This window comes from Arvicola amphibius, chromosome 11, assembly GCF_903992535.2.
Source record: "Arvicola amphibius chromosome 11, mArvAmp1.2, whole genome shotgun sequence".
NCBI lineage: Eukaryota > Metazoa > Chordata > Mammalia > Rodentia > Cricetidae > Arvicola > Arvicola amphibius.
Genome location: NC_052057.2, coordinates 63,855,366 through 63,868,789, shown reverse-complemented (window position 1 = coordinate 63,868,789; position 13,424 = coordinate 63,855,366). Strand labels below are relative to the sequence as shown.

The 13,424-nt window shown below is 37.5% G+C and overlaps 1 protein-coding gene across 2 annotated transcripts in view; it reads left to right on the top strand.

Moving 5' to 3' along the window:
* Positions 1 to 1,676: 1,676 nt before the first annotated feature.
* Zc2hc1a (zinc finger C2HC-type containing 1A) overlaps positions 1,677 to 13,424 on the top strand; it is a 38,653-nt gene continuing 26,905 nt past the window's right edge. For both annotated transcript variants that reach the window (XM_038347567.1, XM_038347568.1), the window contains exons 1-2: positions 1,677 to 1,764; positions 11,113 to 11,189. In XM_038347567.1, the coding sequence (XP_038203495.1) occupies positions 1,749 to 1,764; positions 11,113 to 11,189 (93 nt within the window). In that variant the 5' untranslated portion in view covers positions 1,677 to 1,748. The remainder of the gene's footprint in view (positions 1,765 to 11,112; positions 11,190 to 13,424) is intronic.

The window sequence follows — 13,424 nt, the reverse complement described above, 5'->3', positions numbered from 1 at the left end:
AACTGGAGATTGGAGGGTCTACTCTGTAGAAACTGTTTTGCAGATTGAATATAGGATATGACATATGAGGCATAAAAGATATTTTACATGATATATGTTTTTCCTTTTCATTATTAATGTGGTGTATGATGATGTGTGTAAGTACAGGTGAGCATGTGCCATGAGTTCAAGTGTGGAAGTCCGCGGACAATCTAGGAGTTGATTCTCTCCTTCCACTGTGGGTTCCGGAGAGCAGCCTCTCCATGACCAGATTCGTACACTAAGTGCTTTTATCAAAGTGGACTGGCCTGCCTCATAATGTATGCACTTCTTTTGTTGTTGCTGCTATTTTCATTATTGTTACTGATGTTACTATAGATTTTATGGCCAATAAGGTTTTTATCCATCACCTAAATATCTGTCTTAACTAAACTTGCAATTTGTAAAGAAAATGACTTCTTTATTTTTACATTTTCTTTATGCGTACTTTCCCCCTTTGGTATTCTTGTAAAAGCTACCCCAACCCCATTCTTGTTTTAGAGGGAAAAAAAAAAGCCACTCTATAGCCAGTATAGGCTAGCTAAGTTTCCTGTGACTCAGGAGACAATTCCCATATGGGAGGTTTCCTACATAATCCTATGCAAGAGAGGAACTCTACCACATTCAGATGCACCTACAGGATCTGCTCAAATACTCCTTGGGGTTCAGTTCTTTAAACAAAACCTGAGAGTTCTTGGTTTGTTGAATACATACAAAATTAGGATAGAATAACTTTTGAATTAGACAGATCAATAAGATAATAAAATTTGTAACGGATAAAATAATACTGATAACTTACCAATACATACCTTGGAATCGGCTAACAATAGGGTTTATTACTGCTAAGTCAAATTTTAAAGAGCTTTAATCTGCTATACTGTGAAGCAAAACCCTTAAAATGATTGGAGTTCCTTTTGAGGCTTCTTCACTCCCACGTTTTGATTATAACAGAAACAGGCCTCCTTGTGCCTCTGGAGGCTGACTTCCCAGTTTAAAGTCCTCAGTAAAGCGTAGTTTTGTTGAGAAGTAGAACTATTGGTTCTAAGGAGAGCAGACTGAATATGAGTACAGTGCCAGGGCAGGGGAAATTTGCATAAGTGCAGAAGTTCCACTTCTAATTTTGAGCTCAACTTTTTAGGCTGAGGAAATTGTTTCCAAACGTTTAGCGCAATCTCAGTTCCACAGTCTCAGACAGAAAATAGAATCCATGTAGGAAACATCGTTCTATGTCTGGAAAAACCGGGGGGGGGGGGGGGGGGGGGGGGGGGGAAGAAGAGACCTGTGTCTGCAGAGCAAGTCTGCAGGACGTTTGACTAAAAAGGCAACCCCAGCAGGATGTGGGACCTAAGGCGCCTTTACTTTGCCACAAGAGCCACTCCACTTCTAGGGACCCGCAAAAGACATTCTTATATTGACTGGAGATGAGGAACTCCTGAGGTGCTCAGGAAAACTAGGTAGGAGGCTAAAAGCCGCTGGAGTGGAACAAAGGATCTCAAGACGCCGCCTGAAGTGGCTGCAGCTCCCAGGGAGGGGTGCTGGAAAATCTCTGGCTTAAATAAACCTTCGCCCTGGAGACCGCAGGAGGCGCGGCCCCGCCCTCCGTAGCCCCGCCCCAGGCAACGAGGACCAATGGGAGAGCCGGATGTTAGCGTGTGGGAGGTGCGGCTGGGTTGCTACAGCCGGAGCTGGGCGGCGGCGGGCGCTGCCGGAGGATCCTGAAGCGGTTCGCCATGGACGGGCTGGAAGGTGAGACGCGGGCGTGCGGCCGCAGGGCTCCCGGGGCAAGTGAGGCCGGACGGCCCGCGGCGAGGTCCCCGCCGGGCCCGGAGCTGGTCGGCCCCGCACCGGAGTGTGACCGCGGGCTGCCAGCCGCGCACGGTCCTTGGCTTTCTCGCGCGCTCGGAGCACCTCGTCCTCCCTCCTTTAAGGCCTTCCCACCGTTTTCTGGTCCTTCTTGACCCACGAGTTTCCTTTGGGTCGTCAGCGTCTCTAGTCAGGCTTTATTTTCTTTGCAAACTGTGTTCTCGGTTGAGGTCCGCGGCGTCCCTGGCTGGCCCCTCAGGACTCGCCCCGCCTCCCGCGAGCCCGGGGCACACACCTTGGACACTCCCTGGTAGCCTTCCTTCCATTCCTACCTCATCTTGGTTGGTCAGATGCCAGAGCATCTCCAAGGAAGTGTCCCTGGCCAGCTCTACTCTAGGAACAATAGCTCCAGCTTGATGGTTTATTCACGAGATCTGACTAGGGAAGAGCCAGCGTTGGTTCCTATCTTCGCTTTTTCCTGGTGCTGCTGTAACCATGGCTTCAGATTTTGCTTTGTTCCCAGTTCTTTCACTTTTTCTCCCTTTTTGTCCATTTAAATCCCGTGTAAGGACAACATTCGTTGAAATACAAAGGGAGGGAAAACCAAAATCATCATCATCAACAACAAAAACCCTCGCATTGGTAACAAGAGCTTTAAGATTTAAAAAAGACAGTAAACCGTTCGATAAATAAGCTTTCAGGTTTTTTCTTCTTTTCCTTATTAAAAAAATTACACACTTAACGTACTTGGAATGAGCAGGGGCACTGAACCCTTCATTTTATGTATTATGGGTAGTTAAATATTTCAGGGTGTGTTATGAAGTGAAAAGTAGTAACTGATAACTTCTTTTCAGTGCTTTAAGTTCACCGGAAAGAAAATGCAATAATAGGATTGTGGATTTTATTTCATAGTTTTATTTTACAGTGAAACCCTCACCAAACACCTTGTAGGCTATTAAGAATTCCAGTTGACCATATCTGGGCAGCTACAGTTTACTATTACCTGTGAAGGTCTTGATATATCTACCATTCAACTTTACACGGAATGAGAAATTGTGCTGACAGCATGCCTTCTCAAAATCTCTTAATTAGGGAGACTCCTGCAGGCAGCTTATTTTAATTATTTAAAAAACAGGGTTGAGGCGTGGGTTCCAGAGTTTTTATGCTATCATAGTGCATGAAGAGTGCTTTAGATCACTTCCCAGGTTTTTACCGATCAACATTTACAGTGATAAGAATATTCACCCTGTGTTTCCCTTCTTCATCCTGTGCATACAGAGAGTAAGAGTTGTCAGAGCTCTATCCCTTCTAAGAATCTATGCAGTGCTCATGTTGCTGTTACAATGAGTCAGAAATTTTGGAAATATAACTAAAAACTATCATAATATTCAGCCAATGTGTGTGTATGTGTGTGTGTGTGAGTGTGGTGTGTGTGTGTGTGTGTGTGTGTGTGTGTGTAAAATATACAAATATGGAATGAGCATGATTTATGAGCCTGGTTTTTGTAAAACAGTAACAACCCTTTAACTCTTTGATTTTTTTTCTAAAAAAATAAGATACTATCATTAAATATGTTTAATTATGATAAATTTGGTAGAAATATGAGAAAATAGTTTTTTTGTCTGGCAGAACAGCTGACTATTGGTGATTTCAAGTAGTTCAACGTAATAAAAGCTCAGGGTGTTCTATTGAGTGGAAAACTGCACTTTTTTTTTTGCTTCAAACCAATCCCCCACCCTCACCTTCCTTAAAACAAAAAATAAGTCACTTCCTTTTACACCACCTTTTGCAGAGATCTAAATTACCGCTCATTAATTTATTCACCCACACTTTCACTTAAGTTATTTGATAGCTTTTCTCTATAGTGGAACTTATAGGACAGTATTATTATAACATCTTCACGTTTACTTGCTCTATTTTTGTTATTAAGCAAAAATAATCTTTGACAGTTGGCTTACATTTTTAGTGGAAAGTAGTTCCTGGTCTGCAAACATCCTTTCCCAGCCAGTCTTGCTCTTTTAAAGCAAATTTCAGCTGCTTACATATAAATCATACCTTGTACGTTGTTTTTGATTTTCTGGAACTTTTATGTCTCCGGAATTGTCACAAACTAAATTATTAAATTGCACACAGTATTGGAAACCAATGTTGTTAGAATTTTCTATAATCCATAGCAGAACTTTTGCATGGCTTGAGTAATTAGAGCAAAACCTTTGATCCCTTTTCATGTGAAAGCTGTACCCTGGATGTATCGAAAGAGCACAGAAGTAATTTTAGAGTTGGGGAGTTCTAATCTCTTGCAAGTTTGATCATCTATAAGAGGGAGGTGATAAAATCTAAGGTTTTGCCGTCTTCATTCAGTATGGTCATTGCCTCCATAATATCCTCAGACATGGTTGTAGCAGTTATGGCAGGCGTTAGTAGGCCATTCCTCTGGACTCCTGCATTTATCTTAGTGTTGCCTTTGAAACGTAATTATAAGTCCCATTGCTCTTTTATACTCTAACACCTACTATAACATCTATCACTATGCTTTGTTAATGCTTCTCTTTTATTGTATCTTGGCAAGATGTTTCTGTCAATTCAGGGGTTTTGGAAGTTGCTTACAATGCACTTCCTGTTTACTTAGGTAATATTATATCCTTCTGGGATCTTTGATGGAGTTGAAGGCTAAATAGTTATAGTTTACCTTAGTTATGATAAAAGATAAATTACTCATGAAAAATATCATAGCTGTAATTATTGCTTGATACCTGTTTTGTTATATGTAATTTTACTCTAAGTGAAAACCTTCTTTTTTATGTAGCTATAAAGGGGGAGATGATATGAAACTCCCCTCTGAATCTTGTGCATATGTTTTATTACCATTGTTTAATAAAGAGTCTACTTCGGCCTATGGCAGGACAGAATATAGCCAGGCTGGAAGAGGTAGAGAGAGGGAGAGGGAGAGAGAGAGGGAGAAGAGAGGGAGAGGAGAGAGAGAGAAGGCGGAGTCAGACACCTTGTAGCTGCTTAAGGAGAAAGATGCTGGAATCTTACTGGTAGGCCACAGCCTCACGGTGAAACATGGATTAATAGAAATGGGATCATTTAAGATATAAACACTAGGTAGCAATATGCCTAAGCCGTTGACCAAGCAGTGTTGTAATTAATGTAGTTTCTATGTGATTATTTGGGTCTGGGCCGCCAGGAAACCAGCGCATAATCACCTTTTGCGTATGTTGTATCCTGGTTTAATGAATACTCCTCATCTTTGTGTGGCTTTTGATTGAGGCTGAGTTAGAATTCAGGTATTTTAATGGCCTGCAGGGTTTAAGGAAGCTTTTATTTAAACTTTTGTTTTACTTTTCTTGTGTATTTTTTAATTTCTTCTCTGTGATTTAGAAATGTATGTTTTTTGAAAATTTACTTTTGTGCATTAGTGTTTGGCTTACATGTATATATGTGCACTGTGTCTATGCCTAGTGCTGATGGATGTCAGAAGGAAGTGTCTGATCTCCTGGGACAGTTGCCGCCATATGGGTATTGGGACCTGAAGCCCGGGTCCTTTGCAAGAGCACTAACTACTCTTAGCCATTTGGCCATCTCTGTAATCGAGAATTTGGGCATATTATTCAAATCAGAATCCCCGTTATTTCAGCTATATAAAACAAAGCTATTAAACCGTGTTGACTATATTAGGTATTAAATGTACACAGAAAAAATAGTAGGTTAGGAAGGACAGGAAATTGGGTATTAAAACTTGCCACACTCACACACACAAAGGAATGTGGAGAAGAAACTATTACTTATGAGGAAGCAAATGAGCTTGAATGCATGTAGGTAGGAAATCTAGTACTACCTGCCAAATCTTGCTTAGGTGGAGAAACCTACGAAATTCAGGATTGGGAAGAAATACAGAAGCCTAAAGAGGAAGAACAGTAAAGGTCAAAAGATTTATGAATACTACCTCGTGCTATGGAAAAGCCTAGTCAGTGAGGGTGCAGAAGAGGCAATTAAAATGACAGTTGGTAGATTGATAGAATCATTGCCGCCCATATCTTAGTCACTCTTATTAGCATTCTCTGATCTTGTCTGCTTCCCAAGATAGCCTTGGCTGTCTTCTTTCCCATACGCTTTTTTCTTCTTCATGTGGTTAATTCTTTGACATTTTGAATATTTGTTTCTACTTTTCTCCTATTTAGAGAAAATTTTATTTTCTACTATTTAGAGAGGTCTCTATAAGATCAGGGTTTTTGTTTTTATTTCATTTTTTCTTTTACCTTTAGCTCCATATGTCTTAGAACATTTTATCTAATGCCAAAAATATCAATTAGTACATGTTGAATTAAGTAAGGGGCCTGTTTTAGTATATGGATGGGCTTAGAAAGTGTGTTTAATCATGTAGGGAGTGGAGGGGGCTAAATAGACTGTGTCGGTATTTAAAATATGCTACCCAGAAAATGATCTGAAGTATGCCCTGGGTGAGAAAGAATCTCTGATGAAATGAGTAGTAGAAAATACCAGCACTCTGTCTTTCTTCTTAATTGATAAGAAAATTCATTTAACTCTGTTTAATATAACATTTCATAAGCATTTTCCCATGTAACAAAGCATTTGACAATGATTTATGAAAGGGGAAACGACTAGGGAGGAACTCAGAGCAGTGCCTCTGTGTCTGTGCTGCATCCCTTTTCAGCTCCACGGTGGATGCCTGGAACCAGCTGGCTAGCCTATAGGTGCCATGGTTTTCCATGTATGCACTTAATGGAAAAATTTAGCTTGTATATTAGAAATACAAAGAGATTGACAATAGCTGATAATAAATTGAATAATTACACTCTGACATTAACTATGAAAATATGGTCTGAGAGAGCACAACAAGATAAACATGAGTTTCTTAGATTGTAGTTGATTAGGTCAATGAAACTGCAGTAAAAGAAATCCTAGGTTAAAAAATTCTTCTGAGATAAGATATTGTGATAAAGTTCGAAATCTAGAGAAAGCTTGAATGTTTTAAGAAAATTTAAATCATTTAAGTTCTGTTTGTTAATCCAAAGTCAGATAATTCAATTGACGTGGAGGGTTATATATAGAATAAAGTAAGCATATATGCAGAAGTCTACAATGATTTGAACAGGGAAATCTTAGGACAGTTTGGAGGTGGTAGGTCTGAAAGAAGAGCCATCTGTAAACGACATTGGGAAGAAAGTGGCATAACGAATTCAAGAGTTATATTGCATGTGAAAAGTTGAATTCAGACGAGCTGTGGTTTTTTATAATTTATAAGACTACCTGTCAGCACATTCACATATAGTAATGAATGCTGAAATTGTTCTATTTTCCAAAATTTCTTTTGAAAATGTTTTCTTCCATTAATTGTATACATCTTAGAGTATTTATAACTATTTTAGATAATAGTATTATTTCATCTCACCAGTATTGTATACTAGTGTTACATAAAAGTATAATTTCAAACCTTATAGAAGTTTTGAAGCCAATGAATATTAGAACACTTAAGAGAATCAAGTTTGCATTAGGTAAGTTTTACAGGGATAAGATTTGTTTTCTGAGTTTTAGAATACTTAAGTATTTTAAACAAAATATTTTTCTTTTATTTTTGACAATTATATGTGTGTGTTCAATGTATTATGATCATAGCCACCCCAACTCATTTTTCTTACTTCCCAGAGACACTTGCCAACACATCCCCATGTCTTCTTATTTTTTCTTACTATTTTTATAACCATTGAGTCCAGGCTCAGTCTCATGCCTGTAACATGACTTCAGGGAGTTCTCAGTGCAGTGGCCTGTCCTGTCCAGACAGAAGCATTCCCCTTGTCACATTCTTTGAGGACCCTCCTCTGAGATGTTTTCTGAGTCCTGGCTAAGCTCTCAGCAGTCACTTAACCTCAGCACTTTGGTATTAACTGCTGCCCACGTCAGAAGAAGCTTCTTTGACCAAGCTAGGCAGCACTTATTCTATGGGTTTAAATGTAAATATTTAGAACACTGTTTGACAATATGTCTGTTTAGTAAAACAACAGTTATAGGCTCCTCCTAGAGCCCATGGCCCCTTGAGCCAGGGACTTTTTTTATTGAGCTCTACATTTTTCTCTGCTCCCCTCCCTGACTCTCCCCTCCTTCCTTCAACCCTCCCCCAAAGTCCCCATGCTCCCAATTTACTCAGGATATCTTGTCTTTTTTCTACTTTCTACTTCCCATATAGATTAGATCTATGTAAGTCTCTCTTAGTGTCTTCATTGTTGTCTAAGTTCTCTGGGATTGTGGTTTGTAGGTTGGTTTTCTTTGCTTTATGTTTAAAAACCACCTATGAGTGAGTACATGTGATAATTGTCTTTCTGTGTCTTGGTTACCTCACTCAAAATAATGTTTTCTAGCTCCATATATGTAGAAGAATGAAAATAGACCCATATCTATAAACCATGCACAAAACTCAAGTCCAAATGGATCAAAGACCTCAACATAAAGCCAGCCACACTGAACCTTATAGAAGAGAAAGTGGGAAGTACACTTGAACGCATTGACACAGGAGACCACTTCCTAAATAGAACCCCGGCAGCACAGACACTGAGAGAAACAATTAACAAATGGGACCTCCTGAAACTGAAAAGCTTCTGTAAAGCAAAAGACACAGTCAACAAGACAAAACGACAGCCTACAGAATGGGAAAAGATCTTCACTAACCCCACATCAGACAGAGGTCTGATCTCCAAAATATCCTAAGAGCCAGGGACTTTAGACCAGAGTTGCAGTACCTGTTATAAATTCCATCCTGTGGATCAGGCCTCAAACCAGTTAAAAAGTAGTTGGTTTCTATATATCCTTCATGCAGCTATTGCCAGGCCGTTGTTAATATAACATCTAAGTCCAGCACTGGATAAGACTATGCATCTATCTATCTATCTATCTATCTATCTATCTATCTATCTATCTATCTATCTATTTATTTTGTCCCCCAGTGGCCTCCTGTTTGAATGAAATTGGCCACCATAGACTCATAAAGATAGGCACTTTAGGTGGTATGGCCTTGTTGAAGAGAATTTGTCACTGGGGTGGACTTTGAGGTTTCAGAAGCTCAAGCCAGGACCATTGGCACTATCTTTTCCTTCTGCTTGCTGACCCAGATGCAGAACTCTCAGCTCTTTCTTCTTTTCAGCACCATGTCTGCCTGTGTGCCACCATGGTTTTCACAGTGATGGTAATGGGCTAAACTTCTGAACCTGCAACCCAGCCCCAGTTAAATGGTTTGTTTTGTAAGAGTAGCCATGGTCATAGTGTCTCTTCACAGCAATAAAACCCTAAGATACCTCCATACACACACACACACACACACACACACACGCACGCACACTCACACAAACTTTTTTTAGTGGCACTGATTTTTTATTTTGCTTTAAAGACATTTGAACATGTTTGATGAGTTGTGAGAATTAACTCCAAAATTTAGATTTTATCACATGGTAAACCTATGGCAGCTATTAAGTTTTAAAGTTTTTAGTGAAAACGTGAGAGACAATTTCATTCTTGCTGACTTGACTAGATAAGTAAATAAGTAGGTTGTACTGGCTTTAGAGAGCAATGATTGCGTTGCTCACCTTGTGCTCCAATATGTGTCTGGTAACAAGTAGGTACTCAGGTCGCCATTCAGATATTATCAGTGCATGGAATTCATTTTTTTTCTGGATAGTTAACTGGGAAAATATGTGTGTGGTGTGTGTGTGTGTGTGTGTGTGTGTGTGTGTGTTTGAAATTAAACCTATGGCTTTAGGCATGCTAAGCACCTACCACTAATTAGGTTTTGCTTTGTAATGGGCCTAACAAGTAGATATCTAAAGAAATATTCTTTTAAGCAAGTGAACTGTGTAAATTTTTTTTATCATTTATACTGTTTAATTTTTAAATTTATTTTTATTTAAGAGTTTGTGTAAACTTAGGAAATTTAATAGAATTTAATAAATTTAATTTATTAAGCACATTCTGTTTGACTTAAAGACCTTCTTATCTTAATGAACCTAATGAGGTTCTGTATGGAAGCTACTTCAGCTTTCATAGTCCAAGTCAGGGAGGTTTCTCCATTCTTATGCCAGTATCAGAGGAGGAAAACGTCGGGTGAATCTTGATTTGCTTTTCTAATGTTCAGCTTAAGGACTGCTATCCAGACATCTCACGTCCATCTGAGTCTCAGACAGTCGCTCTTCACCAGTGCAGTAGTGCAGAGGGTCCTAGGAGAGTGGGAGAACAAACCTCCTTGTGTGGCGGCATTTGAGGGCCTTCTTCCTGGTCTGTCTGGGATTGCTGTAGTGACCAAAGGACATATTTTATGGAGTCAAATTATGCATTTTTTCAGGAGTTTGTTATTTTGAGCAGAAAATATTTTTCTAGTTTCTTTTTATATAAAAAGAGAATTCCATAGTCAGTTTAATTTTAATAGATGATATGTGGGTAATTTTACAGGTTTGTAATTCACTTTTAGAAAATTGTAGGTATGAGAATAAGTTTAATACTTTAATATAAAATAAAATGTTTAATTAAATCAGTTGTATAGTGTCTCAAAGAACATAGTTTTGTTTTTCTTTTGAATCATTTCAGTTATAAAGTTTGTTGTATCATGATAGGCTTCTTTAATGGCATACAGATTGTAGCTAGCTATTTCTGACTTAATTGTGGCTGTGAGTTTAGAATACTCAGTGCAAAAGTCTAATGAGTGACTATAATGTTAAGCATTATATGTGCAATAAATAAAATGAGTAATTTACAGGATATATGATGTGCAACTTATATAAATAGAGGATCAATTTTTAATTGATTGATTTATTAATTTTTTCCCAGCCTGATCACAGTTTAATTAGATGATCTCCACTTTGGATACTTAAATTTTCTATTATCTGTTGATAATAAAACAAGATTCCTTTCATTCTAGACACCCATATAAACTTAGGATGGTTAACTATCATGAGTGATAGTTTTTCATGCCTTAGACCTATTAAGATAGAACTGATTCTGATTTTTTGGTATTTACAGATTGTATAAATAATTAAAACTACATATTTCCAACAATATCAATTTGGTTTTTTTTTTCATTGTCACTGTTTTATGTGTACTATTATTTTTTGTCACTGATAACTCTAAGGCTCAAGCCATTTATATTGATAATTTGTTCATTTTGAATTGCAACTTTTACATAAGAGCTCCCAACTCACCTATAAGATCTAATGGGAAATATTAAAAGCTTAAAGTTTTGAAATTTTCATTGTGAAAACATTTTAACTGGATTATTTTATGTTTCAGAAAATGGAAGTGTTGTCCAAGTTGGAGAATTGTTGCCCTGCAAGATTTGTGGAAGGACATTCTTTCCATTAGCACTGGTGAGTAGGCGGACTCTAACCTGTTTGTGTTGGAACCTGGTAGATCTGGGATTGTTTCATACTTGAGGATAGTTGTTATGGCTGAAAGTTATGGGGGAGTTCACAGGGGATACTCTTTAAAGATTAGTTTCATCTGTAAATGACTGAAATTCTGAATTCTACTTTCATATGTTAAATATTCTAGCCTTGTAGAAGTAGTGGGAATATTACAAGATAGAAACACAAAACACAAATTTAAGAGGTATAGCACCTCATAAATGTAAATGAGATTATATTAACAAAATGTTATAATCTCTAGAATTTGCTTTAAAATTTGTGCAGGAACAGGATTATTTGCTAAAATATAATTGCTGAGCAATATGATGAATAAACAGGGTCACTCTTTCTATTTTCTTTCTGTGTTTGTAATCCTCCAAAGCAGAGATTTTGTTGTTTTACAATATAAAAGTACAGCTAAAAATGTCTTAATTTCATCTTCTTATCATAAAGAAATTAAATAGAAGCATGTTTAATTATTTCTGATAGTTACCCAGGTATATATAAAATAATAATTATGCCTTTGTATCTTTTAAAATCTCAAATATAAATATGCAGTTATTAGTAAGTTGATATTAACTTTTTAAAGTATCAGTCTGCTAACTGGAATTCTGGCACATTCCACGGTGTATCCGGCAGGCGATTTCTGTTAAGGAAAGTGAAGAATTAATGCTTGAAAATCTTCCAATTGCAGATTCTTTCCAAATAATGATGACTTTTTTGTAATCATTTAGAAATACCATCGTACATCTTCAGCAATTTCTTCTCTTAACTATTTTCAAATATACTGCTTAGCTTCTATAGAAAACAAAAAAATATCCCTCCCTATTTAAATATTTAATTAAATGATGTCAAAGTTTACAACAACTATATATAATAAAATTTCTGAGTAGGTACCACATACCCTTGACATATACTGCAAACTTTCCAAGGACAGACATGTGAGAATTCTAGAAAGTTGCCTGCTGCCACTATTTTCGTTAAGAAATAGAGCCATTACTGGTTAATACCTATAATACTAACACATGGAAGTCCAAGAAAGGAAGACAGCTGCAAGTTTTTGAGGCCAGCCTGACCCTTAGTGTAAGACCCTGTGTCACGAGAGAAAAAAGAAATAAAAAAATTGACATTTAAAAAGCTTATTCTAGGGAATGGAGAGATGATTAAGCAGTTAAGAGCACTTGTTGCCCTTGCAGAGGACCCAGGTTCTGTTTCCAGGACCCATGATATCCTACAACCCTCTATAACTCTAATTCCCGGGGATCCTACAAACTCTTCTGGCCTCTGTAGGTAACTGTGCATGCATATAGTACATATACATACACATAAAAGTACACCTTCAAACCTTTTACTTAAGAGCATTTATTGTCCAATGTTCTTCGAAATAAAGCTAAAAAATACAAATAGTGGGTGTGGGATGGCATCAGGACTCAATGAGTCAGTTCTTTTTTTTTTTTCAGACAGACTTCACAGTGCCAGTTTCACGAGCATATTCTGAAATACAAAAGGAACAAAGATGCATTTAGTACACTATCATCGGTCAACTATAAACAAGCTGTTTATAGTGGAGGGAGAATTCTTTTTTCTAGAGAACTGGTTATTTGGAGATTAGCTAAGATAACTTTAACTCTGTGCTTAAAAGGAACAAATGTGTTAGCATTTATTAACAAAACAACTTAGACGTAGACGATTACACGTCATAAGAAGGTCTTTGTGAAGAAAGCAAGCTTGAGTTCCAGATGGAGGAAAAGGTTTGGAGTTCTAGGAGAAAAGAGGACACAAATTAGACCACTCGGTTTATTACATTGGGTTAGTTTTGTATTAATCCATTTTTATGTTACCATATGCAGTCCAACTACCAATGGTGTAACTTTTGTAACCCCAAGACTGAATCATTCTCCCTTGCATGATGTTTCTATTTTGTTTTTACTAAAGACTTTAAACTGAAGTAGTTTTGAATTGTTTCATTATTGCTTATTCTTAGCCCCAGTTAAAACTAGAATATTAAATGACTTCTGATAAAATTTTAAGATAGCATTTCTATATAATTTCCTTAAAGGTAAGTGTGTGTGTGTGTGTGTGTGTGTGTGTGTGTGTGTGTGTGTTAAAGCTTAATTAAAGGAAAATATCACTTTTTCTCTTGTTTTTTAATATAGTGTGTAAGATAAACTGAATGTTTAGTTTAGTGGTCTTCTGTAG